This window comes from Tubulanus polymorphus, chromosome 4 (genome assembly GCF_964204645.1).
Source record: "Tubulanus polymorphus chromosome 4, tnTubPoly1.2, whole genome shotgun sequence".
Classification (NCBI taxonomy): domain Eukaryota; kingdom Metazoa; phylum Nemertea; class Palaeonemertea; order Tubulaniformes; family Tubulanidae; genus Tubulanus; species Tubulanus polymorphus.
This window is the reverse complement of record NC_134028.1, coordinates 10,960,413-10,984,842: the sequence shown is the minus strand read 5'-3', so window position 1 is coordinate 10,984,842 and position 24,430 is coordinate 10,960,413. Positions and strand designations below refer to the sequence as shown.

At 40.1% G+C, this 24,430-nt stretch overlaps 6 protein-coding genes across 10 annotated transcripts; 4 read left to right on the top strand and 2 right to left on the bottom strand.

Annotated features, from left to right (window-relative positions):
- Window positions 1–1,390: 1,390 nt before the first annotated feature.
- LOC141903691 (uncharacterized) lies at window positions 1,391–9,667 on the top strand. 4 transcript variants are annotated; one of them, XM_074791926.1, is made up of 7 exons: window positions 4,887–4,903; window positions 5,617–5,746; window positions 7,149–7,363; window positions 7,454–7,601; window positions 7,739–7,866; window positions 7,940–8,117; window positions 8,775–9,667. In XM_074791926.1, the coding sequence occupies exons 3-7, from the start codon at window positions 7,167–7,169 to the stop codon at window positions 9,411–9,413; spliced, it is 1,290 nt and encodes a 429-aa protein (XP_074648027.1). In that variant the 5' UTR covers window positions 4,887–4,903; window positions 5,617–5,746; window positions 7,149–7,166; the 3' UTR covers window positions 9,414–9,667. The 4 variants fall into 4 exon arrangements, with proteins under 4 accessions (XP_074648024.1, XP_074648025.1, XP_074648027.1 ...); XM_074791923.1 differs by lacking the exons at window positions 4,887–4,903; window positions 5,617–5,746 and adding an exon at window positions 1,391–1,426; XM_074791924.1 differs by lacking the exon at window positions 5,617–5,746 and having other exon boundaries at window positions 4,799–4,903.
- Window positions 1,704–4,483, bottom strand: LOC141903690 (sulfide:quinone oxidoreductase, mitochondrial-like). Of its 2 annotated transcripts, none has more exons than XM_074791921.1 (10): window positions 4,356–4,483; window positions 3,676–3,895; window positions 3,433–3,603; window positions 3,096–3,347; window positions 2,905–3,008; window positions 2,726–2,834; window positions 2,460–2,643; window positions 2,306–2,373; window positions 2,019–2,197; window positions 1,704–1,942 (listed from the first exon to the last, which is right to left on the bottom strand). In XM_074791921.1, exons 2-10 carry the CDS (start codon window positions 3,874–3,876, stop codon window positions 1,882–1,884), a joined length of 1,329 nt encoding a protein of 442 aa, XP_074648022.1. In that variant the 5' UTR covers window positions 3,877–3,895; window positions 4,356–4,483; the 3' UTR covers window positions 1,704–1,881. The 2 variants fall into 2 exon arrangements, with proteins under 2 accessions (XP_074648022.1, XP_074648023.1); XM_074791922.1 differs by having other exon boundaries at window positions 4,316–4,416.
- Window positions 9,668–9,905: 238 nt separating the features above from the next.
- On the top strand, window positions 9,906–16,394 carry LOC141904688 (protein ERGIC-53-like). The gene is made up of 11 exons (XM_074793317.1): window positions 9,906–10,102; window positions 11,612–11,766; window positions 13,663–13,832; window positions 13,916–14,015; window positions 14,135–14,412; window positions 14,660–14,717; window positions 14,801–14,959; window positions 15,029–15,138; window positions 15,215–15,380; window positions 15,462–15,565; window positions 15,960–16,394. Exons 1-11 carry the CDS (start codon window positions 9,931–9,933, stop codon window positions 15,994–15,996), a joined length of 1,509 nt encoding a protein of 502 aa, XP_074649418.1. The 5' UTR covers window positions 9,906–9,930; the 3' UTR covers window positions 15,997–16,394.
- A 289-nt stretch (window positions 16,395–16,683) lies between these two features.
- Window positions 16,684–19,522, top strand: LOC141904689 (interleukin enhancer-binding factor 2 homolog). Its single transcript, XM_074793318.1, has 10 exons — window positions 16,684–16,750; window positions 16,952–17,032; window positions 17,206–17,434; window positions 17,655–17,757; window positions 17,841–18,023; window positions 18,109–18,187; window positions 18,270–18,419; window positions 18,922–19,036; window positions 19,114–19,201; window positions 19,305–19,522. Exons 1-10 carry the CDS (start codon window positions 16,746–16,748, stop codon window positions 19,439–19,441), a joined length of 1,170 nt encoding a protein of 389 aa, XP_074649419.1. The 5' UTR covers window positions 16,684–16,745; the 3' UTR covers window positions 19,442–19,522.
- A 38-nt stretch (window positions 19,523–19,560) lies between these two features.
- LOC141904690 (testis-expressed protein 9-like) lies at window positions 19,561–22,542 on the bottom strand. Its single transcript, XM_074793320.1, has 12 exons — window positions 22,412–22,542; window positions 22,188–22,273; window positions 21,721–21,784; window positions 21,400–21,470; window positions 21,169–21,211; window positions 21,022–21,080; window positions 20,796–20,941; window positions 20,637–20,719; window positions 20,394–20,567; window positions 20,151–20,285; window positions 19,889–20,023; window positions 19,561–19,815 (listed from the first exon to the last, which is right to left on the bottom strand). Exons 1-12 carry the CDS (start codon window positions 22,418–22,420, stop codon window positions 19,732–19,734), a joined length of 1,089 nt encoding a protein of 362 aa, XP_074649421.1. The 5' UTR covers window positions 22,421–22,542; the 3' UTR covers window positions 19,561–19,731.
- Window positions 22,543–22,670: 128 nt separating this feature from the next.
- Window positions 22,671–23,879, top strand: LOC141903953 (ribosome biogenesis protein BRX1 homolog). The gene is made up of 2 exons (XM_074792361.1): window positions 22,671–22,800; window positions 22,931–23,879. Exon 2 carries the CDS (start codon window positions 22,948–22,950, stop codon window positions 23,848–23,850), a length of 903 nt encoding a protein of 300 aa, XP_074648462.1. The 5' UTR covers window positions 22,671–22,800; window positions 22,931–22,947; the 3' UTR covers window positions 23,851–23,879.
- The last annotated feature ends 551 nt before the right edge of the window (window positions 23,880–24,430 follow it).

Sequence of the window (24,430 nt, the reverse complement as noted above, 5' to 3'; positions counted from 1 at the left end):
ATAGAAAAATTGTTTGGTTCAATTGTTTCAGAGCAGTTTAAGATTTTGAGAATTTTCCTCGGAATCCGGCCCGCATATCGGTAATTAGTTCGTCCATGACTTCCGTTCAAAGACTTTGGCAAGCGAGTATCATATTAGTTCACGTTTTCCCCGCTATCGTTATACATAGGGGCAGCACAAGACGGTTGATATGGAAATAGCGCACGGTGGAGCTAATTCTTTATTTACAGAGAAACTAAAGGCCTATATAATCTAAATAGCTAATCTATCTCGATTTTGCTGGTTCATAAAAAGGCCTTAAGTCTCTCAATTGATAAAGACTTAAAAGCCGCAATGATTCTCAATGTACGAATTTTGATATTGGTATATAACAATTCATGAGATTTTGTGCCCTCAACATCCGGTCACTAGGCCACCCGTACTAATGTCTATTTCAACCTGACTTGAGAGCATTCCTGGTGGCCTAGCTCGCTCATTTTTGATAGTACATACCTGATAAAGGTCTTATTAGGACCAGAAAGGACTGGCAGTCGACCTAAAACATCAGTTTTTAATCCATTTGAAACTGTTTTGAAGGATATGCAAAAAGTCTTCACTGAAAGGGGTTAAATGAAGAGAAGTGACTCCATGATTTGAAAGTTTAACAATATGTCTCCATGCCTACCAACTGAAGTTTGGTGTGTAGGCATGGAAACATATTGTTAAACTTTCTAATCATGGAGTCTATTTATTTGATTTAACCCCTTTCTGTGAAGACTTTTTGCATATCCTTCAAAACAGTTTCAAATGGATTAAAAAATGATGATTTAGGTCGACTGCCAGTCCTTTCTGGTCCTATTAAGACCTTTATCAGGTCATCATTACTAATCGTTGGTGGTAAGCTTTAATGGGATGGGCTTATACCAACTTGTGTGGTATGTGAAAATATCCGATCGTGAAACTAAACCACAGACAGGTTACTGACTATAGGCCGTTCTGAGCCGCGTGTTGCGTGTAGTTTCACATATCTTGATGAGCTGTTGTTACAATTCCTGTTAATTCCTCCTCTTTTCCACATGTTCAGCAGGTTACCGCCACCAGCTGACTGTCGACCAGTTTCACGGCCAGCTTTCTCCAAGCACAGCACCGATATCCTGCATTAATCCCGGAGTAGACAGCACGGCCGTCGCTGATCAGTCTTGATTTTAACCCAATTTAATTTTCTAATTTTTATTGTTAAGAATCAGGAAAAATTCAACAATTAAAAAACTTTTGTTTCACATTTTGCGAAGTTTTGTTTTTGTCGCCGATTCACGAGGGATGAAAGGCTTTGTTTGTTTCCATGGTGATATCCGTTAATTATAGATACTCCATTTCAAACAGGGAGTGGAGAGGAACCGTTGCCATTAGTTACCAGAAGCAGTATGAGATGAAGAAGAGAATTAAAGTAGGAAAATGATTTATTGATTGTAAATTTTATTGAGGACAAAAAAATTAGTTGTACATATAATAGCTCAATATATAGAACGATAACCGCACTGAAACGTGGTGAACGGATAATAAGATAAAAACCCAATATCTATAGATTAAAAGAATTTAAAAATAAGAATTTATTTAATTATTCGAACAATCTAAAATATATAGAATACACGGCATTTCGATCTCACCCTAGAGATCATCGTCAGGTGTGAGATCGAAACATTGTGTATTTTATATATTTTAGATTGTTCGAATTAATAAATTCTTGTTTTTAAATTGCTTTAATCTGTAGATAGTGGGTTTTTATCTTATTAGTTGTACATGATTTATAAAAGAACCTGTTACATCTCCATAGCGACATAGACATCTCCATGGTTATCAGAAATCTCCCTAGTAACCATATATTTCCATAGTAACGCGTAGTTATTTACTCATTCCAAATCGGAGCAATTTTCGGATGAACGCAGGACCGTTCCAAATACCCCTTCAAATAGATTACACATTTTAATTATTGTTAAACGGCTACCACGGATACAAACGGGTTATTATCGATTACTTACGGTAAAAGCATCCAGTAATAAACGCGTAAAAATCCTTCAGCTTTCATCAGATACATCGACCATCTTTCCTTAGCTTGATTGAAAGGGAACGTTTCTAATGGTTGAGAGTCGAAATCAAACTCTGCCATTATACATTTACCTCTAGCCGTCACCAGGGGGCAGGATGTGTATCCATCGTACTGAAATACAATATAAACATTACTGATTCATTGTGGAACCTTTGATGTGGAACTTTTTCACTGTTGAACTGAGTTACTGTGGAACCTCCAGTTGTGGAACTGAGTTACCTTTGAATCGGGTTGTTTTCCGGCCATCACTGATTTGATGCTTTTCTGTAAGTACGCTGTCTGGGACGCTAGAAATATAAAATATTACCCATTAAACAGTGCTGCCACCTATAGACCCCCAGTCTCAGTGCTGCCACCTATTGAATAAACTTACCGACAGCCGCAGCAGTTTTTGATGTTGGAATGCTTGTACAATCCCCGATTCCAAACACATTCTGGTATTTATTGTGTTGTAACGTGTTTTTATTGACATCTACGTAACCAGTGGCGTCGACGAGGGGACTCGAGAGTAGCACGTCTGGGGGAGACATCGGAGGTACTGCATGTAACATCTCATACTGAAATATACAGCTTCAGATATGAGTTGAGTGAGGGGGAGGGGAGTGAGGGGCAGGTGAGGGGAGTGAGAACTAGACAAACCTTGTACGTCACGGTTTCTTTATCTTTAGAATCCAATAATTCAAAAATTGCTTCTTTCGTTTCGTGTCGAACTTCAATCAAATTTTGGCGTAAATTGACGTTCATTCCTCTGCAAAAAAAGTCCCGGATTAAATACAGAACTAACATCAGCGCAGTAAATGAGAGAGTATAGTTAGTACCTCGACTCTACGACCTTCCAGAGGGCGTCGGCGTATTTCTTCACTCCAAATATAACTCCTAATGAAGTGTTTAACATAATGTTCGCTTTATCTCGTTTTCCAGCCTTAAATTCAGAAAAACAAAATTCATCTTTCAATTAAAAACATAAACAATAAACTAAAAATCAAACGCAAACAAACGGAATTCGGACCTTTCTCAAATGTTCCTCCGTTAAATACATGATTTTCTGCGGAGCTCCGGCACATTTAATCGGTGTGTTCGGGAAAGTAAAGATGGCGTTACCGTCTTTAAACTGTTGAATGGCTTTGAACGTTTTATTGACGTATTGAGGAGAATAATTTGAGCAGACGGATGGATCAGACTTTAACGCTTCCACTAATCCCGGCACTTTATCATAACGCAAACTTAATCCCATAGCAACAACGAGATAGTCGTACTTCAACTGAAATTATACAACAATCGTATATAATAATACAGAGTAAGAGAAAGGCAGAGTAAAATTGATTGTTGAAAGCGAGTGCGGTCACCTGAGTTCCGTTGCCGGTAGTTACTGTATTATTGTCAGGATCGAATTTAACGGCATAATCTTGAATCCAATCGCATGATTTCGGTAGAACGGATTTAGTCGGACGTGCTGATTGGTCCAATTGTTTTATTCCTCCGCCGACCAGCGTAAACAGAGGCTGGTAATAGTGAACCTATATAAACACAAACCGCGTTATAGATTATACAGTTTGACTGACAGACTGAGACTGGATTAAAATACTTACATCTGATGGTTCAATTACTGCTACATTTCCAGCTCCTAGAATCCGAGTTAATCTATTAGCTGTTGCCGTGCCACCAGTTCCACCTCCAACAATCAGTAATTTATAAGATTTGCTAGGATTCGTAGCGGGACTCGTAGCTAGGTAACGATTGAATGTCATACAATTAACACCCGCAAACCTCCTCAATGACAACGACGCCATCTTTTATTCCTTATCAGAACTGTAAAAATGAAAATGAAAATTCAACATCATTGTCGTGAATTGTATTGTAGTAGGAGCTCAGTTCACGGAGCAGTTAGTCAACAAATAATAGGTCAGAAAAGAAGAGTTGGAGTTAACCCGGTCTGTCCTTTATAGAGCAGGGATTCGTCTCATCTGCGTCTTATTTCCCAATTTAAATTCTATTTTATAAATTACTGATGCTTTAAAATCAATACGGAAGCCCCTAGGTGACATACGAGAAAGTTTTTTCACAATTTCGACTTATTAAGTCGAATTTCGACATAATAAGTCGAATTTCGTGTTAATTAAGTCGAATTTCGAGTTTTATTTTCATGTCGAATTTCGACTTATTAAGTCGAAATTCGACTTAATTAACACGAAATTCGACTTATTATGTCGAAATTATCTCGTTTGTCACCTAGGGGCTTCCGTAAATCAAACAACGCAGATAAAATCACCTCCTCCCTGATCTCGTCTGATGGTTACGTGATCGGCCGCACCGATTTCCGGGTTTCCCAATGTCAGAAATCCTCATTATTTCCGCATTTCCTTAAACTTCCGGTATCTCCGTTACTTCCGGGTTTCCCAATATGATCCATATCCGGTGTCCCCATTGGTTCCGGCTTTCCCAGGGTTTTCCCCTTAGGATTCCCATAAGTTCGGCGGATCTCCTTAAGATGGCAGCACTAAAACCGCTTTACCGCTGCCAAAATGTGCCTACACAGCGCAAGTTTGTTGATATAGTTCTCAATTAAAATCTCATTCTGTGGCTAAAACTATTTAAAAACAAACAAAAAAAGTCTGAAAAAACGTTTTACATTATAAAAGAAGTATTTTTAACGTATATTTACACCTGAAATAATATTTTTTATAAATCCCTTCTTGATTCATAATTAGACTGGTGCCCGCTGGGCTGATGTTCTCCTCGGTTAGGAGATGATTGAAAACCCCTAAGGTCGTCGCTCTAGTCCGTCAAATTTATTTCCGGGTTCTCTAATTTTTGAAGGTAAATCTTTATTGAATGAATTAATGAATTATCAGTGTCGAATTCTTTCAATCCGTCTCTTGATGATGGACGTTCTGATGACATTGTAGATTGTTCACTAAACTGGCACGGCAGATCCCCCTCCCTCCCAAACCCAGCACACTCGGCGCCCCATCCGTGCAGCTGGTGGGGGGGACCCAGCACACTCAGCGCCCAATCGTGCAGCTGGTGGGGTAGTTAGTTACCTAATCGTTGGTGGTAAGCTTTTTATAGTCGGATGGGCTTATACCAACGTTAGGGATGACAAGGACCAAAACACGGTTGAAAAAAGTAACACTTCAAAAATATACTTTCTATTCACTTCAGTCCACAATTAATGGCTTAATTCACAAACTAACACAGGTACCTTTCGAAATAATCCAATTTTATGTATGTTTCGAGTGATTAATCAACATAATTTTGAGAAATTAATTAATTTCTCCACAAATTTCGCCATTGGCCGCCATTTCTCTGTATTGCACATGTGGCATGATGAGACAAGGGGACCTACAAGGATTTATATAAAACTTCCAAGACGAAACGACAATTTTTATTTTTGATGGTTTTCAAACTTATATTTCAAATCTTCGTGTTTTCCATAACAAATAATGAAATAATAAATTTCTGGTTAAAGAAAAATGTGAATAAGTGTTGATTTCTTAATTTTTTTTAATTTCGTCGTTTCGCTTCGTTAGTTTGTGCTGTTGTCCTGGCCTCAGTCCACAGATGCCAGCACCTCCAGTAATTTTCAAAATGGCAGCTGTTGACTGGACGGAAATTTACTCTCACTTTACGGCCGATTTGCACATGGATTAAGATCGTCAGGTGAGGTGTTATAGGTATCACACAAACTACGAATCTGTTGTGCATCGATTACAACAAAAATTAGACGGATATCTTAAGAGACAATGAAATGCCAGGCAAATTACTCGTCAGTCAAATTGGCTGACGAAGATTTCATACAAAAATGACCTTCCCATTCCTGACTGTGGTTTGTGAAAATATCCGATTGTGAAACTAAACCACAGACAGGTTACTGACTACTGGTGGGGGGACCCAGCACACTCAGCGCCCAATCGTGCAGCTGGGGGGGGGGACCCAGCACACCCGGTGCCCAATTGTGCAGCTGGTGGGGGGACCCAGCGCCCAATCGTGCAGCTGGTGGGGGGACCCAGCACACTCGGCGCCCCATCCGTGCAGCTGGTGGGGGGGACCCAGCACACCCAGCGCTCAATCGTGCAGCTGGGGGGGGACCTAGTTAGTTACCTAATCGTTGGTGGTAAGCTTTTTATAATCGGATGGGCTTATACCAACGTTAGGGATGACAAGGACCAAAACACGGTTGAAAAAAGTAACACTTCAAAAATATACTTTCTATTCACTTCAGTCCACAATTAATGGCTTAATTCACAAACTAACACAGGTACCTTTTGAAATAATCCAATTTTATGTATGTTTCGAGTGATTAATCAACATTATTTTGAGAAATTAATTAATTTCTCCACAAATTTCGCCGTTGGCCGCCATTTCTCTGTATTGCACATGTGGCATGATAAGACAAGGGGACCTACAAGGATTTATATAAAACTTCCAAGACGAAACGACATTTTTTATTTTTGATGGTTTTCCAGCTTATATTTCAAATCTTCGTGTTTTCCATAATAAATACAGAAATAATAAATTCTGGTAAAAGAAAAATGTGAATAAGTGTTGATTTCTTAATTTTTTTCAATTTCGTCGTTTCGCTTTGTTAGTTTGTGCTGTTGTCCTGGCCTCAGTCCACAGGTGCCAGCACCTCCAGTAATTTAAAAAATGGCAGCTGTTGATTCTACGGAAATTTACTCTCACTTTACGGCCGATTTGCACATGGATTAAGATCGTCAGGTGAGGTGTTATAGGTATCAGACAAACTACGAATCTGTTGTGTGTCGATTACAACAAAAATTAGACGGATATCTTAAGAGACAATGAAATGCCAGGCAAATTACTCGTCAGTCAAATTGGCTGACGAAGATTTCATACAAAAATGACCTTCCCATTCCTGACTGTGGTTTGTGAAAATATCCGATCGTGAAACTAAACCACAGACAGGTTACTGACTAGGGGGGGACCCAGCACACCCAGCGCCCAATCATGCAGCTGGTGGGGGGGACCCAGCGCTCAATCGTGCAGCTGGTGGGGGGTTCATGTTGTTGATTGGTGCAGTAACCTCTCTCTTATGTTTCAGAATCAATCAGCTGCTGGAATGTATAAAGTAGCTGTAATCGGAGCTGGTGCAGCCGGACTGTGCGCACTACGCCACCTATCAGCACATCCAGAACTATTCCAACCGGTAGCGTTTGAACAGATGAATGAAATCGGAGGAACTTGGGTTTATACCGAACAGACGGGGTCAGATTCTCAAGGTCGTTCTAATCATAGCAGCATGTATGACAATCTGTTGTAAGTAATTTGTATCCCTTGACAACAATGTACCTATGGTATATCTACAATCATATTCACTAGGGGGCGCTTTTTAATCATCTATTTCAGGACGAATTTGCCAAAAGAAGTGATGGGATTTCCTGATTTTACGTTTGAAGATTTACATCCAGAATGGCCGTCGTTCATATCGCATAAACAAGTGCTCAAATATCTACAGGAATATACACAGCATTTCAAATTAGAACCGTTTATCAGGGTCAGTCTTAATCCATCCATCCAACCCCCCTCAAACCATAACAACCTGTAACCTCCTCATGACAGCCCCTTTTACTAAGGCCCAATCTTTCTAAAACACCTCTTGCCTGAATGGTTGTTCTAATAATTGTATTGTAGTTTAATACGTCTGTTGTTGAAGTGAAACCAGTTCAGAAAGATTCTACAAATTGGGAAATAACTTCAAAAGACGAAAATCTACAGGAAACTTGTACTGAAAACTATCACGCTGTCTTCATTTGTAACGGGTACGTTCTGATCTATACCTACAGATGGAGCCACTTGCTAATAGATTTATACAGTTTATATATCTATTTATAGACATTATTCGCAGCCGTCGTTCCCAGAAATTCCAGGAATTGAGACGTTTACTGGAGAAATAATTCACAGTCATAACTACAGACATCCAGAGAGTTACATTGATAAAACAGTTTTACTGTTAGGAGCAGGACCTTCAGGGCAGGACATCGCTTTAGATTTAGCACCTCTAGCTAAACAGGTAATACACCACCAGGGGGCACCACCGGCACCTTCAGGGCAGGACATCGCTTTAGATTTAGCACCTCTAGCTAAACAGGTAATACACCACCAGGGGGCACCACTGGGACCTTCAGGGCAGGACATAGCTTTAGATTTAGCACCTCTAGCTAAACAGGTAATACACCACCAGGGGGCACCACTGGGACCTTCAGGGCAGGACATAGCTTTAGATTTAGCACCTCTAGCTAAACAGGTAATACACCACCAGGGGGCACCACTGGGACCTTCAGGGCAGGACATCGCTTTAGATTTAGCACCTCTAGCTAAACAGGTAATACACCACCAGGGGGCACCACTGGGACCTTCAGGGCAGGACATCGCTTTAGATTTAGCACCTCTAGCTAAACAGGTAATACACCACCAGGGGGCACCACTGGGACCTTCAGGGCAGGACATCGCTTTAGATTTAGCACCTCTAGCTAAACAGGTAATACACCACCAGGGGGCACCACCAGGACCTTCAGGGCAGGACATTGCTTTAGATTTAGTACCTCAAGCTAAACAGGTAATACACCACCAGGGGGCACCACCGGCACCTTCAGGGCAAGACAAGTATAACCGTCGCCAGGTGGCGCAGTCGGAAATCAGGTGATTAAGATAATGAATTTTATTGCAGGTCATTCTCAGTCACAATCATGATAGATTACAATCACCGTTGCCTAGCAACATGAAACAGACGAGAGGAATAAAACGATTTGTTGGTACCGATGTCGTATTGTTGGATGATGATAGTCGTATAGATGGCGTTGATGTGATAATGTATTGTACGGGTTATGAATACACGTTTCCGTTTCTATCCGCTGATTGTCAGGTAACCGTTAGAGATAACCGTGTTTATCCGTTATACAAACATTTAATCAATATTTCGCACCCGACTCAATTTCTGATTGGAATCTGCAGCACAATCTGTCCGTTCCCTCACTTCGACTTCCAAATACGTTTCGCTATCGGTACACTAGGGGGCGCTATAACGCTTCCCGATACCGAATCGATGAAAGCCGATATAGAAGCAGATTATAGGTGGCGTCGCGAGCAGATCGGTTGGCCTCATCGGTATGCGCATAAATTAGGAAATCTACAATGGGCGTATATCGATGAGTTAGCGGAAATATCCGGAATAACGACCTTGAAACCAGTTGTAGGTGAACTGTATGAATATGTGCATAAATTACGTAGAACTGTCGTCAGTGATTATAAACAATATAATTTCGAACTTAAAAATGATAAAGATTTCACTCAATTAGAATCGAAATGATTTATTTTATAGATAGTTAGCAAACCAAACACACAACACAGCTTATGTGTCCAGTACTGAAATAACAATCATTTTAGATTTGCATAAAACTGAACTCGCAATAATATGTTTAATACAGATCATTGTTAATATGTAAATTAGTTATTTATAAAGATTACTGTGATGCGCTTATAGAAATATATGTCATGGGAGAAAATTATGAGTTTTCAAATTCGTAAATAATTTTATCAGGTGCTGATTTTTGCTTTAATTTTCCCGATGAATAAAACTCTTATTTAAAATCTAATTTAAACAGATTTTATTTTGAATCAATCAAACACTTAGTTTTATCTTCAAATGTCTTATTTGATCTGAATCTATTTCATCCGGCGCCCGCTTGCAGGTATTAATTATTTCCTGTACGTACGATGCTGCCACCATCGGAAAAAGTTTGAACTATATTGGCCACCTCTGGCAATTGATTTTAAGGCGGCAGCACTGTACGGCGTACCGGTACGTCGTCATTCACTGATTCAATATGGCGTCGTTTTTGATGTGGTTGTTTATCTCGTGCTCCGCGGGAATTGTTAGTATTTGTTTAGCGGCTGAGTTTATTGAGCCTCACAAACGATTCGAATATAAATACAGTTTTAAAGGACCGTCACTAGTGTCTAAAGAAGGTTCTATACCGTTCTGGGAACACGGTGGAAGTAAGTAAAATTAGCAGCAGCAGCAGCTGGTGCAGTGGTGGTACTTTCACTGGTGACGTGTATCGATTAACATATGTTTCACATCTGTTTCATTGTTTCGCTGTTTTATTGTTATTTATTGCTATTATTTCGCTTGAGAAATAAAGCGTTTTATAATATTAATAAAACGTGACCTGCTGCTGCCTGGTTGGTGAAATGTGGAGGTTTAGGCAAACAGCTGTTAGTGTTATAGTGTCCTCGCCTCCTCATCCATACTGTTCACTTCAAATACAAAACTCTCTTCAGTAATCAATAATCTATAGACGTTTCTCCAGTCTATAATGAAAGTCATAGATTTGATATTTTCTCAAGATAATCTATCTGTAACGTGTTATCAGGAGCCAGTTGCACCACCTGATATTAGTCAGTAACCTGTCTGTGGTTTAGTTTCACGATCGGATATTTTCACAAACCACAGTCAGGAATGGGAAGGTCATTTTTGTATGAAATCTTCGTCAGCCAATTTGACTGACGAGTAATTTGCCTGGCATTTCATTGTCTCTTAAGATATCCGTCTAATTTTTGTTGTAATCGAGGCACAACAGATTCGTAGTTTGTCTGATACCTATAACACCTCACCTGACGATCTTAATCCATGTGCAAATCGGCCGTAAAGTGAGAGTAAATTTCTGTCCAGTCAACAGCTGCCATTTTGAAAATTACTGGAGGTGCTGGCACCTGTGGACTGAGGCCAGAACAACAGCATTAACTAACGAAGCGAAACGACGAAATTTAAAAAAATTAAGAAATCAACACTTATTCACATTTTTCTTTTACCAGAAATTTATTGTTTCATTATTTGTTATGGAAAACACGAAGATTTGAAATATAAGTTGGAAAACCATCAAAAATAAAAATTGTCGTTTCGTCTTGGAAGTTTTATATAAATCCTTGTGGGGCACCTTGTCTTATCATGCCACATGTGCAATACAGAGAAATGGCGGCCAATGGTGAAATTTGTGGAGAAATTAATTAATTTCTCAAAATAATGTTGATTACTCACTCGAAACATACATAAAATTGGATTATTTCGAAAGGTACCTGTGTTAGTTTGTGAATTAAGCCATTAATTGTGGACTGAAGTGAATAGAAAGTATATTTTTGAAGTGTTACTTTTTTCAACCGTGTTTTGGTCCTTGTCATCCCTAACGTTGGTATAAGCCCATCCGATTATAAAAAGCTTACCACCAACGATTAGGTAACTAACTACACCTGATATAAGACAACTTGCACAGTTGTGACTTAAGTCAAAAAGTGGTCTTAATTAAATCCTTGTCTAAAGTTGTTAGATTGGCTATAGAACTGAGTTGGTCTTAGACTGGCCTTAAGTCTAAGCCGTGACTATGCAACTGGCCGCAAGGTTTTTCTAGAAATGAACTTAATCTAGATCAGTATTATAAAGTATATGAATACGATGAATCCTTCAGTATATGGTGCCCCCTATTGAGTATTTATTGTACTATATTTCAGGTGCTATCGCCAGCGATGAATCGGTACGAATCACTCCCTCGTTACGCAGTAAACGTGGATTCGTTTGGAGCAAACAAAAAGTGAATTTCGAACACTGGCAAATTGATATTAAATTCAGAATCAATGGACGCGGAAGGATTGGAGCTGATGGTTTGGTAAGTGACTGCTTCACTCAGAGCCTCCCCTGATCCCTGTTATATATAACTCCAGCCCTACAGACTCTGCTATAAGTGTCAGTGTTATATTTATAGGGTATCTGGTCCCCTCCAGCCCTACAGGCCCTGCTATAAGTGTCAGTGTTATATTTATAGGGTATCTGGTCCCCTCCAGCCCTACAGACCCTGCTATAAGTGTCAGTGTTATATTTATAGGGTATCTGGTCCCCTCCAGCCCTACAGACTCTGCTATAAGTGTCAGTGTTATATTTATAGGGTATCTGGTCCCCTCCAGCCCTACAGACCCTGCTATAAGTGTCAGTGTTATATTTATAGGGTATCTGGTCCCCTCCAGCCCTACAGACCCTGCTATAAGTGTCAGTGTTATATTTATAGGGTATCTGGTCCCCTCCAGCCCTACAGACCCTGCTATAAGTGTCAGTGTTATATTTATAGGGTATCTGGTCCCCTCCAGCCCTACAGACCCTGCTATAAGTGTCAGTGTTATATTTATAGGGTATCTGGTCCCCTCCAGCCCTACAGACCCTGCTATAAGTGTCAGTGTTATATTTATAGGGTATCTGGTCCCCTCCAGCCCTACAGACCCTGCTATAAGTGTCAGTGTTATATTTATAGGGTATCTGGTCCCCTCCAGCCCTACAGACCCTGCTATAAGTGTCAGTGTTATATTTATAGGGTATCTGGTCCCCTCCAGCCCTACAGACCCTGCTATAAGTGTCAGTGTTATATTTATAGGGTATCTGGTCCCCTCCAGCCCTACAGACTCTGCTATAAGTGTCAGTGTTATATTTATAGGGTATCTGGTCCCCTCCAGCCCTACAGACCCTGCTATAAGTGTCAGTGTTATATTTATAGGGTATCTGGTCCCCTCCAGCCCTACAGACCCTGCTATAAGTGTCAGTGTTATATTTATAGGGTATCTGGTCCCCTCCAGCCCTACAGACCCTGCTATAAGTGTCAGTGTTATATTTATAGGGTATCTGGTCCCCTCCAGCCCTACAGACCCTGCTATAAGTGTCAGTGTTATATTTATAGGGTATCTGGTCCCCTCCAGCCCTACAGACCCTGCTATAAGTGTCAGTGTTATATTTATAGGGTATCTGGTCCCCTCCAGCCCTACAGACCCTGCTATAAGTGTCAGTGTTATATTTATAGGGTATCTGGTCCCCTCCAGCCCTACAGACTCTGCTATAAGTGTTTGTGTTATATTTATAGGGTATCTGGTCCCCTCCAGCCCTACAGACCCTGCTATAAGTGTCAGTGTTATATTTATAGGGTATCTGGTCCCCTCCAGCCCTACAGACCCTGCTATAAGTGTCAGTGTTATATTTATAGGGTATCTGGTCCCCTCCAGCCCTACAGACCCTGCTATAAGTGTCAGTGTTATATTTATAGGGTATCTGGTCCCCTCCAGCCCTACAGACCCTGCTATAAGTGTCAGTGTTATATTTATAGGGTATCTGGTCCCCTCCAGCCCTACAGACCCTGCTATAAGTGTCAGTGTTATATTTATAGGGTATCTGGTCCCCTCCAGCCCTACAGACCCTGCTATAAGTGTCAGTGTTATATTTATAGGGTATCTGGTCCCCTCCAGCCCTACAGACCCTGCTATAAGTGTCAGTGTTATATTTATAGGGTATCTGGTCCCCTCCAGCCCTACAGACCCTGCTATAAGTGTCAGTGTTATATTTATAGGGTATCTGGTCCCCTCCAGCCCTACAGACCCTGCTATAAGTGTCAGTGTTATATTTATAGGGTATCTGGTCCCCTCCAGCCCTACAGACTCTGCTATAAGTGTCAGTGTTATATTTATAGGGTATCTGGTCCCCTCCAGCCCTACAGACCCTGCTATAAGTGTCAGTGTTATATTTATAGGGTATCTGGTACACTGAAAGTCGTGCGAATTCAGGTCCTGTTTTTGGGAATCAGGATAAATGGAAAGGTTTAGGGATATTTTTCGATTCATTTGATAACGATGCTCAACACAATAATCCGTACGTCATGGCGATGGTTAACGATGGAACTATCGCTTATTCACACGAGACGTAAGTAGTTACTAACGCCACCTGTCGGCCATATTTCTCACCGTTATATCGTCGTATTTATTGGTTATCGATTGTTTTTGTAGTGACGGGCAACAGCAACAATTAGGAGGATGTTTACGCGACTTCAGAAATAAACCGTTCCCTCTCGGGGCAAGAATTGAGTTTTATCAGGGAGTTCTAACAGTGAGTTTTATCTACCTGTTAATCCACCAGTTAATCCACAGTATCAGTTGCTGTTACTAATCCACCAGTTAATCCACAGTATCAGCTGTAACTAATCCACAGTTGCTGTTAATGTTTAGGTATATGTATTGAATGGAATGTCCAGTAATGAAGCTGATTATGAATTATGTATGAGAGCTGAAAACGTACAGTTACCTAAACAGGGATATTTCGGTGTTACCGCGGCGACCGGTGCTTTAGCGGATGATCACGACGTTCTGTCGTTCTTAACAACCAGTTTGAAACCGAAACCGAAGGCTTCGACACCAGGGGGCGCTCAGGTGAACGAAGACGAACGTAAACGCTTAGAAGAAGAATTTGAGAAATATTGGGAAAAATTACAACAAGCAAAAGAAGAGTAAGTTTGATATAACACTAGGTTCTGCTGCCTACTGGGTTCTGCTGCATAACTAGGTTCTGCTGCCTACTGGGTTCTGCTGCCTAACTAGGTTCTGTTGCTCTGCTGCCTACTGGGTTCTGTTGCTCTGCTGCCTACTGGGTTCTGTTGCTCTGCTGCCTACTGGGTTCTGCTGCCTACTGGGTCCTGTTCAATTCAGATATTTTTAGAGTATTTATTTATTTGAGGATGTTGTGTATTTTTGCAGGTACAAAAAAGAACATCCTGATAAAACAAACGCCGATGAACAAGATGAAAATAAAGTGGTTTGTATTTCATTCATTCACAGATTCATTCAATGTTTGTTGAACGGTCTATAATACAACATACGTCTGTTTATTGATTATAGTTTGAAAGTCAAGGTCAGAGAGAATTGAAACAGATTTACGATTCACAAAACGCGATTCACTCGAAATTACGAGATTTAGATCGAAAAATGGATGAGATCGTCGGTCGCCAGGAACGAACAATGTCGCAAATATCGGGAATATCTGCCGGAGGAGTACAGGTAGGTTACACTAGGTGGCGCTCACGTGCTGTAGCGAATTGATAATAACGATGTTAATTGTAATTGTAGGGTGGTTCGGCCTCACCAGGTGGCGCACCGATCGATACAATAAAACGTCACGAAGTCGATGAAGTGATGACAAATATTCGCGAGTCGATTCGCAGTATTAGAGACATCAAGTAGGTCGTTATTAAACACGGCTGACACCTAGTGGCTCGTTTCCGTACTAACTATCTATCGCTCGTTCGTTTTCAGGAATGTCGTTAATGTAGTTCAAGGTCATACGACCAAAATAGGCAGCTCTGGCAGCGGAGGATCGGGTGGAGTGAATTTACAATACGAGAAAATGACGCACGAAATGAGAGATAATTTAAACACAGTTCGAGATAATGTTCAAAATTTACTCACACGTCAACAAGTGGTCAGTTTCTCTCATCCTTGAATACCGAGTATCCATGGATACACGAGCTAGATTCATTCAAATATTCATTGTTATTTTTAGAATGAGCCGAATGATGGGAAATGTGCGACGTGTATCAGTAACGCCACCTTTATAGGATTTATCGTACTACAAACTATTTTATTTCTAGGATATACTATTTATAAGTGAGTATTTAACCGTAGTTCTTTGCAACTGGATTCAATATAGTGCGAGTTTAAATTTGATTGAAAACGGTTTGGTTTTTAGGGATACGAGAAAAACTAAATACAAAGGGCCTTGGCAGGTACTTCCTGTAACAGGTAGAACACCTTCCCCTGCCTTTAGATAAACCATCATCGCTCACCTCCCCCTGGGATAAAAGATTGCGGACACCTACTCCTGATTAGGCAGAATATCGTCACCTTTTAACCATCATCGCTCACCTTCCCCTGATGCATTACGGTGGGAACACCTTCCCCTGATTGTCGCACAGGATGACCACCTTTCCCTGATAAGCGGCAAAGGATGAACACCTTCCCCTGATTGTAATCTAATGCATCAAATTTGTTCTATTTTCAGGAATAAACAAGACAGCGCTATGAAAAAGTTTTATTAGGGAGACTCAGTCATCATTTCATTGTACATCGACCCCTGACTTGTACATCGACCCCTGACTTGTACATCGACCCCTGAATTCATTCCAGTGACATTTAGAAAATTTCTAGTAACAAAATTTATGAACTCGATTTAAATTCATTCATTTATCATTTGATTTAGTTCTATTTACGGGGACAGATTGATAGAGTTTTAAATATCATTTCAAAATCTCATATATGAATTGAATATGTGTGAAATTTAAGGTGATTTAGTTTTTCAATTATTTGCTTTAGAGTTTGTCAGTAAATTGTTTTTCGTTTTGTGGGGAGATGGGGTTTTATTTAATCAAATCATTTTCACTGTTTCAATTATTACTCAATATATGTGTGACATATTTTATCGTATTGTAATTTTGTGTTTTGTGATTGAATAAATTTTCAAAGATTTATTGAGAATTTGAGTGTATTATAGGATTATTTATCGATTCTTATACTCCGGAAAGTGCTGCCACCACTGGTGGGGTTTTACACTAAACCGGACTAGTGGACCTTGTACCCTTAACGTAATTAGCGCTGGATCGATACGATATGAGGCAAAAGATCACATATTGAAGAATAGAGTAATAAACACAAAAATTAAAATGTTATTAATTAGAGAATTATTTAGCCGTATAGTGCTGCCGCCTTTCCACCAGGTAGAGGGCGCCATTGTACGGTAGTTTTTATCTATTTTTTAACATCGAACAAAGCTCCAACGAAACCGGTTGAAATGAGGTAATTGTGCGCTACGTAAACACTTTAAAAAGAATTAACAAATAAAACTAATGGTTAATTCAATTCTGGTTAATTTTTGATAATCTTGGGTTTGAATTTCTGTAAAATTCGCGTGAAACGGCGTAAAACAATTATCAATTCAAATCAATTCATCAATTTATTCGCATACCGGTAGTTAGTTAATTTATTTGTCATTTTTAGAAACTTTGGTTCTCGCGGTCGTGGAGGTAAATCGGGAGGTCGAGGTGGAGGTGGTCCAATGAGAGGTGGATTTAAACCCCCGTAAGTATCTGCGCTTCTGTTGTAAAAAGAACTCACTATTAGAAGTCCCGCAATTCACATTTTTATATGATGTAATTTATTGAAACGAAACCACAAGAAAATTGGTGGCGCTGTTGTTTATTAACTCACTGATTCTGACCGCTTGGTGGCGCTGTTGTTGTTTATTATTTCAGATTTCGTCCGTTTATTCCACACGTTCCGTTTGATTTAACTCAATGCGAAGCCAGTTTCCCTCGAGCTAAAACTGCGAATGAAGAGAAAGCTTTAACTGATGCTTTATTAAAGAGAAACACGGACCTGACTCCAGCAGCTTCTCATCAAACTAATCTACTGAATTTAGTCACTAAAATCACATCAGTTGTTGACGCATTGATTGTGTCTCCTGCTAACTTCGAGGCCGCAGTAAGTTTCATTTATTCCCTCTCTCAATACAAGTTTGATCCCCTTGATTCAGGCTCTAGATATTTTGTACTAAAATCAGAAATGACACTCTCATCTCGATTGGATTTCTGATTCCACCATTAGTTAAATTCTTTCCTGATTAGAAACTTACAGATCCTGAGCCTGCCACATAATTCTGTAGTCCTTTCCTCCTAGATAATTGAACAAATATTTATTGCAGCAAATTGAGGAGATACGTCAAGTTGGTTCTCACAAGAAAGCTACAATGATGGTTGGACACAATGTCGCCGATGTAGTCGTGGTTTTAAAAACATTACCTACTCGTAAGCCACCGCTAGCGACACCTATTGTTAACATTACGCACTATCTGTATAACTGATTGTAATTGTTTCTAAATTTTAAACAGTGGAAGCAGTTGCTGCCTTGGGAACGAAAACGCTTGAAGATCTGAAATCAGCGGAGCCTCATGAAGTAATAACAATGATGCCGAACGACAGCGGATTTGAAATCAGTTCACCGGACGCAACTGTTAAAGTTCTCATAGCTACAATTCCACCGAACATGAAAAAACTAGATCCAGAATTACATCGTAAATATTTCACACAAATCATCAATGAATAATTTATTGATTTTAACTGTTTTTTTTGTAAGAATTTGTGATTGTTTGTTTAAAGTGGACGTGAAAACAATGAATCGTCACCTAGCAGCGATGCGTCACGCGAGATGGTTCGAGGAAAATGCGTCTCATTCCAGGTAAATGTCGTTCAGGTTTAAATCAGTTATATATCAATAATGAAATTTACGGTAGTTTTAAACTGGTTTATTCTGATTTCAGTATAAAAGTATTGATTCGTTTATTAAGAGATCTACGGAATCGTTTTGACGGATTCGAACCTTTAAATCCATGGATTATTGATTTATTGGCTCATTATTCAGTGATGAATAATCCTTCACGGAATCCACTGGCCGTTAATGTGGCATTTAGGTAAATCAAACACACTCTCATGCACACTCCTCTCCGACACTCCTCTTCGACACTCCTCTCTGACACTCCTCTCTGACACTCCTCAGTGACACTCCTCTCCGACACTCCTCACTGACACTCCTCACTGACACTCCTCACTGTCACTCCTCACTGTCACTCCTCACTGTCACTCCTCACTGTCACTCCTCTCCGACGCTCCTCACTGACACTCCTCTCCGACACTCCTCACTGTCACTCCTCTCCGACACTCCTCACTGACACTCCTCTCCGACGCTCCTCACTGACACTCCTCACTGTCACTCCTCACTGACACTCCTCACTGACACTCCTCTCCGACACTCCTCTCCGACACTCCTCACTGTCACTCCTCTCCGACACTCCTCACTGTCACTCCTCTCCGACACTCCTCACTGACACTCCTCACTGTCACTCCTCACTGACACTCCTCACTGACACTCCTCTCCGACACTCCTCACTGACCCTCATGTGATATATTTTGTAGGCGCTCGTTACAGCTGTTGTCGTCAGGACTATTTTTACCTGGTTCTGCAGGAATCAATGATCCGTGTGAATCTGGTAACAGTAGAGTTCATACATGTTTATCATTAGAACAACAGGTACTATTTATATATATACCTCGATCTATCAATAATATTGATTTCTCATTTCTAATCATTATAATTATTATTTTTAGGATCAAGTTTGTTACACGGCACAAACTTTATTGAGGGTTTTAGCACACGGTGGATACAGACAGATACTCGGTATGGAAGGCAATGCTAGTAAGTACAACTAACAGTTACAGATAACACACACCCTCTCTCCCCCCGATAATATTATCTCAGATAACACACCCCCCGGTCTAACTGCGTAACATTGTTGTAGGTATCGCTACGGAGATGAGTGTCTGGGAAGGGGTTGTCGTCACGCCGTCGGATAAAGCGTACGAGAAATTAGATATGAAAGAAGAGGACGGTGAGGAGGAAATTGATGAAGCGATGGAATCACAAGATACGAATTAATCATTCTCTCTATCCTCTAACATAATCCTTCTCATTCTCCTCTACAAGTGACAAATCGTCTCTTTATTTCTGTATTGTCGTAAATTTTTATTTAATCGAGAATAAAACAATGAGATTCATTGTTTTTAAATATTTCGTTTTATTTCATTCTATTCTAATTGTTGGCAGTCGCTAGGCAACCATGTGACAGTATATTAAACGGAGATAAAAACAGAGAAAACGCGTTAGATATAAAATAATAAATCAGACCAGCTGAAACGGGGGGCGGAGTTGGTTGGGGGCGCGGTCGTCTAGCTGGCGTAGTCACCCCAGTCTAATGCCTTCATAAACTCCTCCTCAGTGAACTGAAGAACTTTTGCCGATTCGATGTGAAACTGAAAATATTAAACAGTTTAAACATTGATATAGAATTTAATTGATTTATAAAATGTCACGCAGTAAACAAACCTTTTGTCGTTTGAGAATATCAATCAGTTTTATTTGTTTCTTAAATCCAGAAATTAATTCATTTTTCTGTTTTTCAAGTCGTTTGTTTTCAGCGACCAAATTTTCCATTTTACGTTTATCTTGTTCGGCCGTATCCTAGCAACAAACGCAATTATATCAACACAATGTTTACACAGAATAGAATAGGGAGTGATTGAGGGGGTAAATCAGATGGGGAGTGGGGAGAGGGTTAATCAGACGGAGTGGGGGGAGGGAGATTTACCTTTGATGAGGTTTTCGTTTTCTGTAATTGTGATTTATATTTCTCAATCTCCTCTAAAGCTCTGTTTAATCTCACTTCTGTCGCGCTTTGATTCGTCGATTGTTGTTTCTGAGTTCGTTTCATTCCATCCAGTTCCTAAAGCAACACAACAATACAACATTAGACTGTTGACTGGATGAGCAGACTACTGGCAGGATGAGCGGACTACTGGCAGGACGAGCGGACTACTGGCAGGATATTTACCTTCCTCAGCGCAGATATCTGATTCTCCAAACTGTCCGATTTTCCTTTTAAATCTTCAGACAGTTTTTTATATTTTTCGAGTTGCGTTTGTTGAATTTGATTCGTTCGATTCAACGACTGATTCTCGTCTTCAATGGTTTTGATTCTTGTTAAAAGTTTCGTGGTTTCTTCGTCCTGAAAATAATCGCAGTCATTTCTTTACAATTGACTCTAATCAGATTTAAACTGATATATTTACTGTACCTTTTTATTATACTGCGTTCCAACACGATCCAACTCTTCTTGCATTACTCTTAATTTCGCTTTCAAAAATCTAATTTGAGCCTCTGAAAAAAAATTGCGAAATCATCAAATTTTTATCGGTTAAAATCAGTTACTGTCGGTCATGATTTCAAAACGAACCTGAACTCAGATCCTGATTGGGTAGAATATCATCATTCTCTTCCTCATCGCAGAGCTCAACCTGATCCAATTTTCCTTCAATGTTTGATATTGTTTTACTCAATGAAAATTCTGGATTTATATTCGATTTTTGTGATTTCATTTTCCTGTAAAATTTAAAATCAATTAATAATAGTTGAATACAGTTTATAAACATCTTATCATCGTGTTTTAATGACATATTCACCTAGAACGTCTTACAGCGCCACCTTGTGACTGATTTGTGTTCTTTGATTCCATGCGAACCTAAAATTGAAACAGTTTTTTCATAACAATCTAAATCAAACAGTTAAAAACTTGATAAAAACTTTCAAACTTTCAATTTTATTCTTACCTTTTCATAATTTTCATTTAACTCATCATCTTCCCAGCATTCCCTGTCATATAAAAACATTACAATAAACAGTCTGATGCTGCTCCCCCCATTAGATCACTCTGTGATACCCCTAAACCCTCCCCAGACTCAGTGTGATACCCCTAAACCCTCCCCCAACTCAGTGTGATACCCCTAACCCCCCCCCTCCAGTTAGGTCACTGTGATACCCCTATTTTCAGCGAAACTTACTTCAGAAAATCATCAGCGTTGATATTGTCCAATAGAGGGAGCTGTTTATTTAATATTGTCTCTTGACCTTTCTGAAATACACATCAAATTTTACACCATCAGGGTTTTATAGCCACAACCCCGAGGGGAGGGGTACAGAGGGACACGAGGGGGATACTGCTACAATTTGGGGAAGATGGAGATGTTTCTAGAATCTGGATGAAGGGGGTGATGTTACCATGGTAGGAGGGGAGGGGAGATTGTTACCATGGTATGAGGGGAGGAGGGGGCGGGTGATTGTTACCATGGTATGAGGGGGAGGAGGGGGCGGGTGATTGTTACCATGACTTGTTCTGCTTCTCTCACAAGATTTGCTGTTTTTGCTTCTAATTCTGCATTTAATCGTCTACAATTGAAAAAGGCAAATATTTACTCATCTCTGCTGCTACCCTAACCCTAGTCTAGACTACCCTTCCCGAACCCTAGTCTAGTACCTAGCCGTTGTTCCTCAAACAAGGAACCGTAACAACGACTGGTATTCAGACTACCCTCCCCCCTAACCCTAGTCTAGAGTACCCTCCCCTAACCCTAGTCTAGAGTACCCTCCCCTAACCCTAGTCTAGAGTACCCTCCCCTAACCCTAGTCTAGACTACCCTCCCCGAACCCTAGTCTAGACTACCCTCCCCTAACCCTAGTCTAGAGTACCTAACCCTCCCCTAACCCTAGTCTAGAGTACCTAACCCTCCCCTAACCCTAGTCTAGAGTACCGAACCCGAACCCGAACCTCAATCAGTCAGTTTATATTTACTTGTATTCTTCTTCTCGTGTTTTCAAATCTTTAGAAGTTTCTAAATTGTTTTTCATCGCTGTTTTTTTACCCGATCTTCCTCCGTGCTGGAAAATACAAACATCAACGGTTATATCGCGGTAATTAGTGTGACTAGTCAATGTTCAAACGCTGCTCCAACTCGAACCGTTTTGGGATAAATACTTCATCGATTCATCAAAATCATGATTCTGAAATAAACTTACTGATGACATGTTCAGATCTTCAAATAAATATCCACTTTATAATGAAAACCTGTTTTGAATCGATGAAACGGCAGTAAATTTGACAAAAAGTTAAAATGTGGAGCCGATAGATTTTCGTAACCGTATGCGGACTTGACGGACTGTGAAAGGAACTGAACGGACTAGGGTTAGGGTTAAGGAACGAACTCGGGCTTGTGGCTAGACTGGTTGCCGATCTAGGGTTAGGGTTAGACTGGTCGCCGATCTAGGGTTAGGGTTAGGACTCGGACTGGACTCGGACGATTGCTGAGTCGGACGTCAGGAATCGGATCAAGCGATTTACACGTGAAAACCATAATTTCGACTGAAATTAACTTGAAAGAACAATTTCAGCGCCTGGATCGAAAAAGGTAAGAATCTTTTGGTTCAAACTTGCTTTTAATCTGCATCAAATAGATTTGAAAAGCGTGAAATATGAGAAATACCGGGTTGAATTGAGATTCAAGCCAAATAACAATTAATTTCATTACTCTATTGAAGGTACATAGAAAAAAAAAATGGCGAAGAAAAATTCTGGGAAGCGTAAACGGGCTGCTCCTGGAGGAGGAGAGGAAGGAGAAGTTAAGGAGAATGATGATACAGTAGTAGAATTACCGGCGGTGAGGAGCTCAGATGAACCTCCGATAAAACGTCCAAAATGGTTGAACAAACAACGAGTATTGATTTTCTCGTCGCGAGGAATCAGTTTTCAAACTCGTCATTTAATGAACGACCTTCGTACGTTGATGCCTCACAGTAAACCGGACACTAAAATGGACCGAAAAGACAAACTGTTTGTTGTTAATGAAGTTTGCGAAATGAAAAACTGTAACAAATGCATTTTTTTCGAGGCTAAAAAGAAGAAAGATTTATATATGTGGTTGAGTAACACGCCTCGAGGTCCGTCTGCTAAATTCCTCGTAGAGAATGTTCATACGATGTCCGAGTTAAAGATGACCGGTAACTGTCTAAAGGGAAGTCGACCGTTGCTATCGTTTGATAATAGTTTTAATGAATTACCGCAATGGAAATTATTAAAACAACTTTTCACTCAGATATTCGGAACTCCGAATCATCATCCGAAAAGTCAACCGTTCGTTGATCACGTTTTCAGTTTCTCGGTTGTTGATAACAGAATTTGGTTCCGTAATTATCAGATTCTAGAAGAAGATGGCGCTCTCGCAGAAATCGGGCCTCGGTTCGTACTGAATCCGATACGTATATTTAAAGGTAGTTTTGGAGGCGCGACTTTATTTCAAAATTCTCGCTATATTTCGCCTAATCAATACAGAGCGTCGCTACGGCGACAAACCGCGTTTAAATATAAGAATCGTATCGAATGTAAGAAATCAGCCGATAAACGGAAGGGGAAAGAATCGTATCAACTCGATTCAACTGATGACATCTTTAAAACTTCATAAACAAAAAACTGTTCTCCGTAAAATCTTTGGAAATAAAAATTAAATTTCAATCCATCATTGTTTTGTTTCACTTTTATTTCAACAATGATTTCTCACGAAAAGGCTTCCCACAGCAAGATTCTTATAGCAGCTTGGACCCTGAATCCCTCAGTATCCTCTTGGCCTGCAACCCTTCAAATTCACCATTTCTTCACCAGAGACGTTTGAAATTGATCGACAAACAATCTCCCATACTTATGGCGTTCATCCTTTCCAATTCTAGTGAGGAAATTACTGGAGACTTATTTGATATTGATCGACAAAGAAGAGAAGTCGAGTTGAAGGTTACAATGAGGTGAATACTAATAGACTGGTATCCTCTGCCTGAAGAAGAGTTGAGTAAGATCCCAAGGTTACGGACAATGAGGTGGATACTAATAGAGGGAGTGGATACCAACAGAGAGGGAGTGCATACCAGTAGAATGGACACCGAGGGCATGGATACCAGTGGAGAGTGAGACAAAAAGGCAAACCAGACTTAGCAGCAGAAACAATGAATACTACGATATAATTTATGGTTTAATTCTACATTGTATTAAAT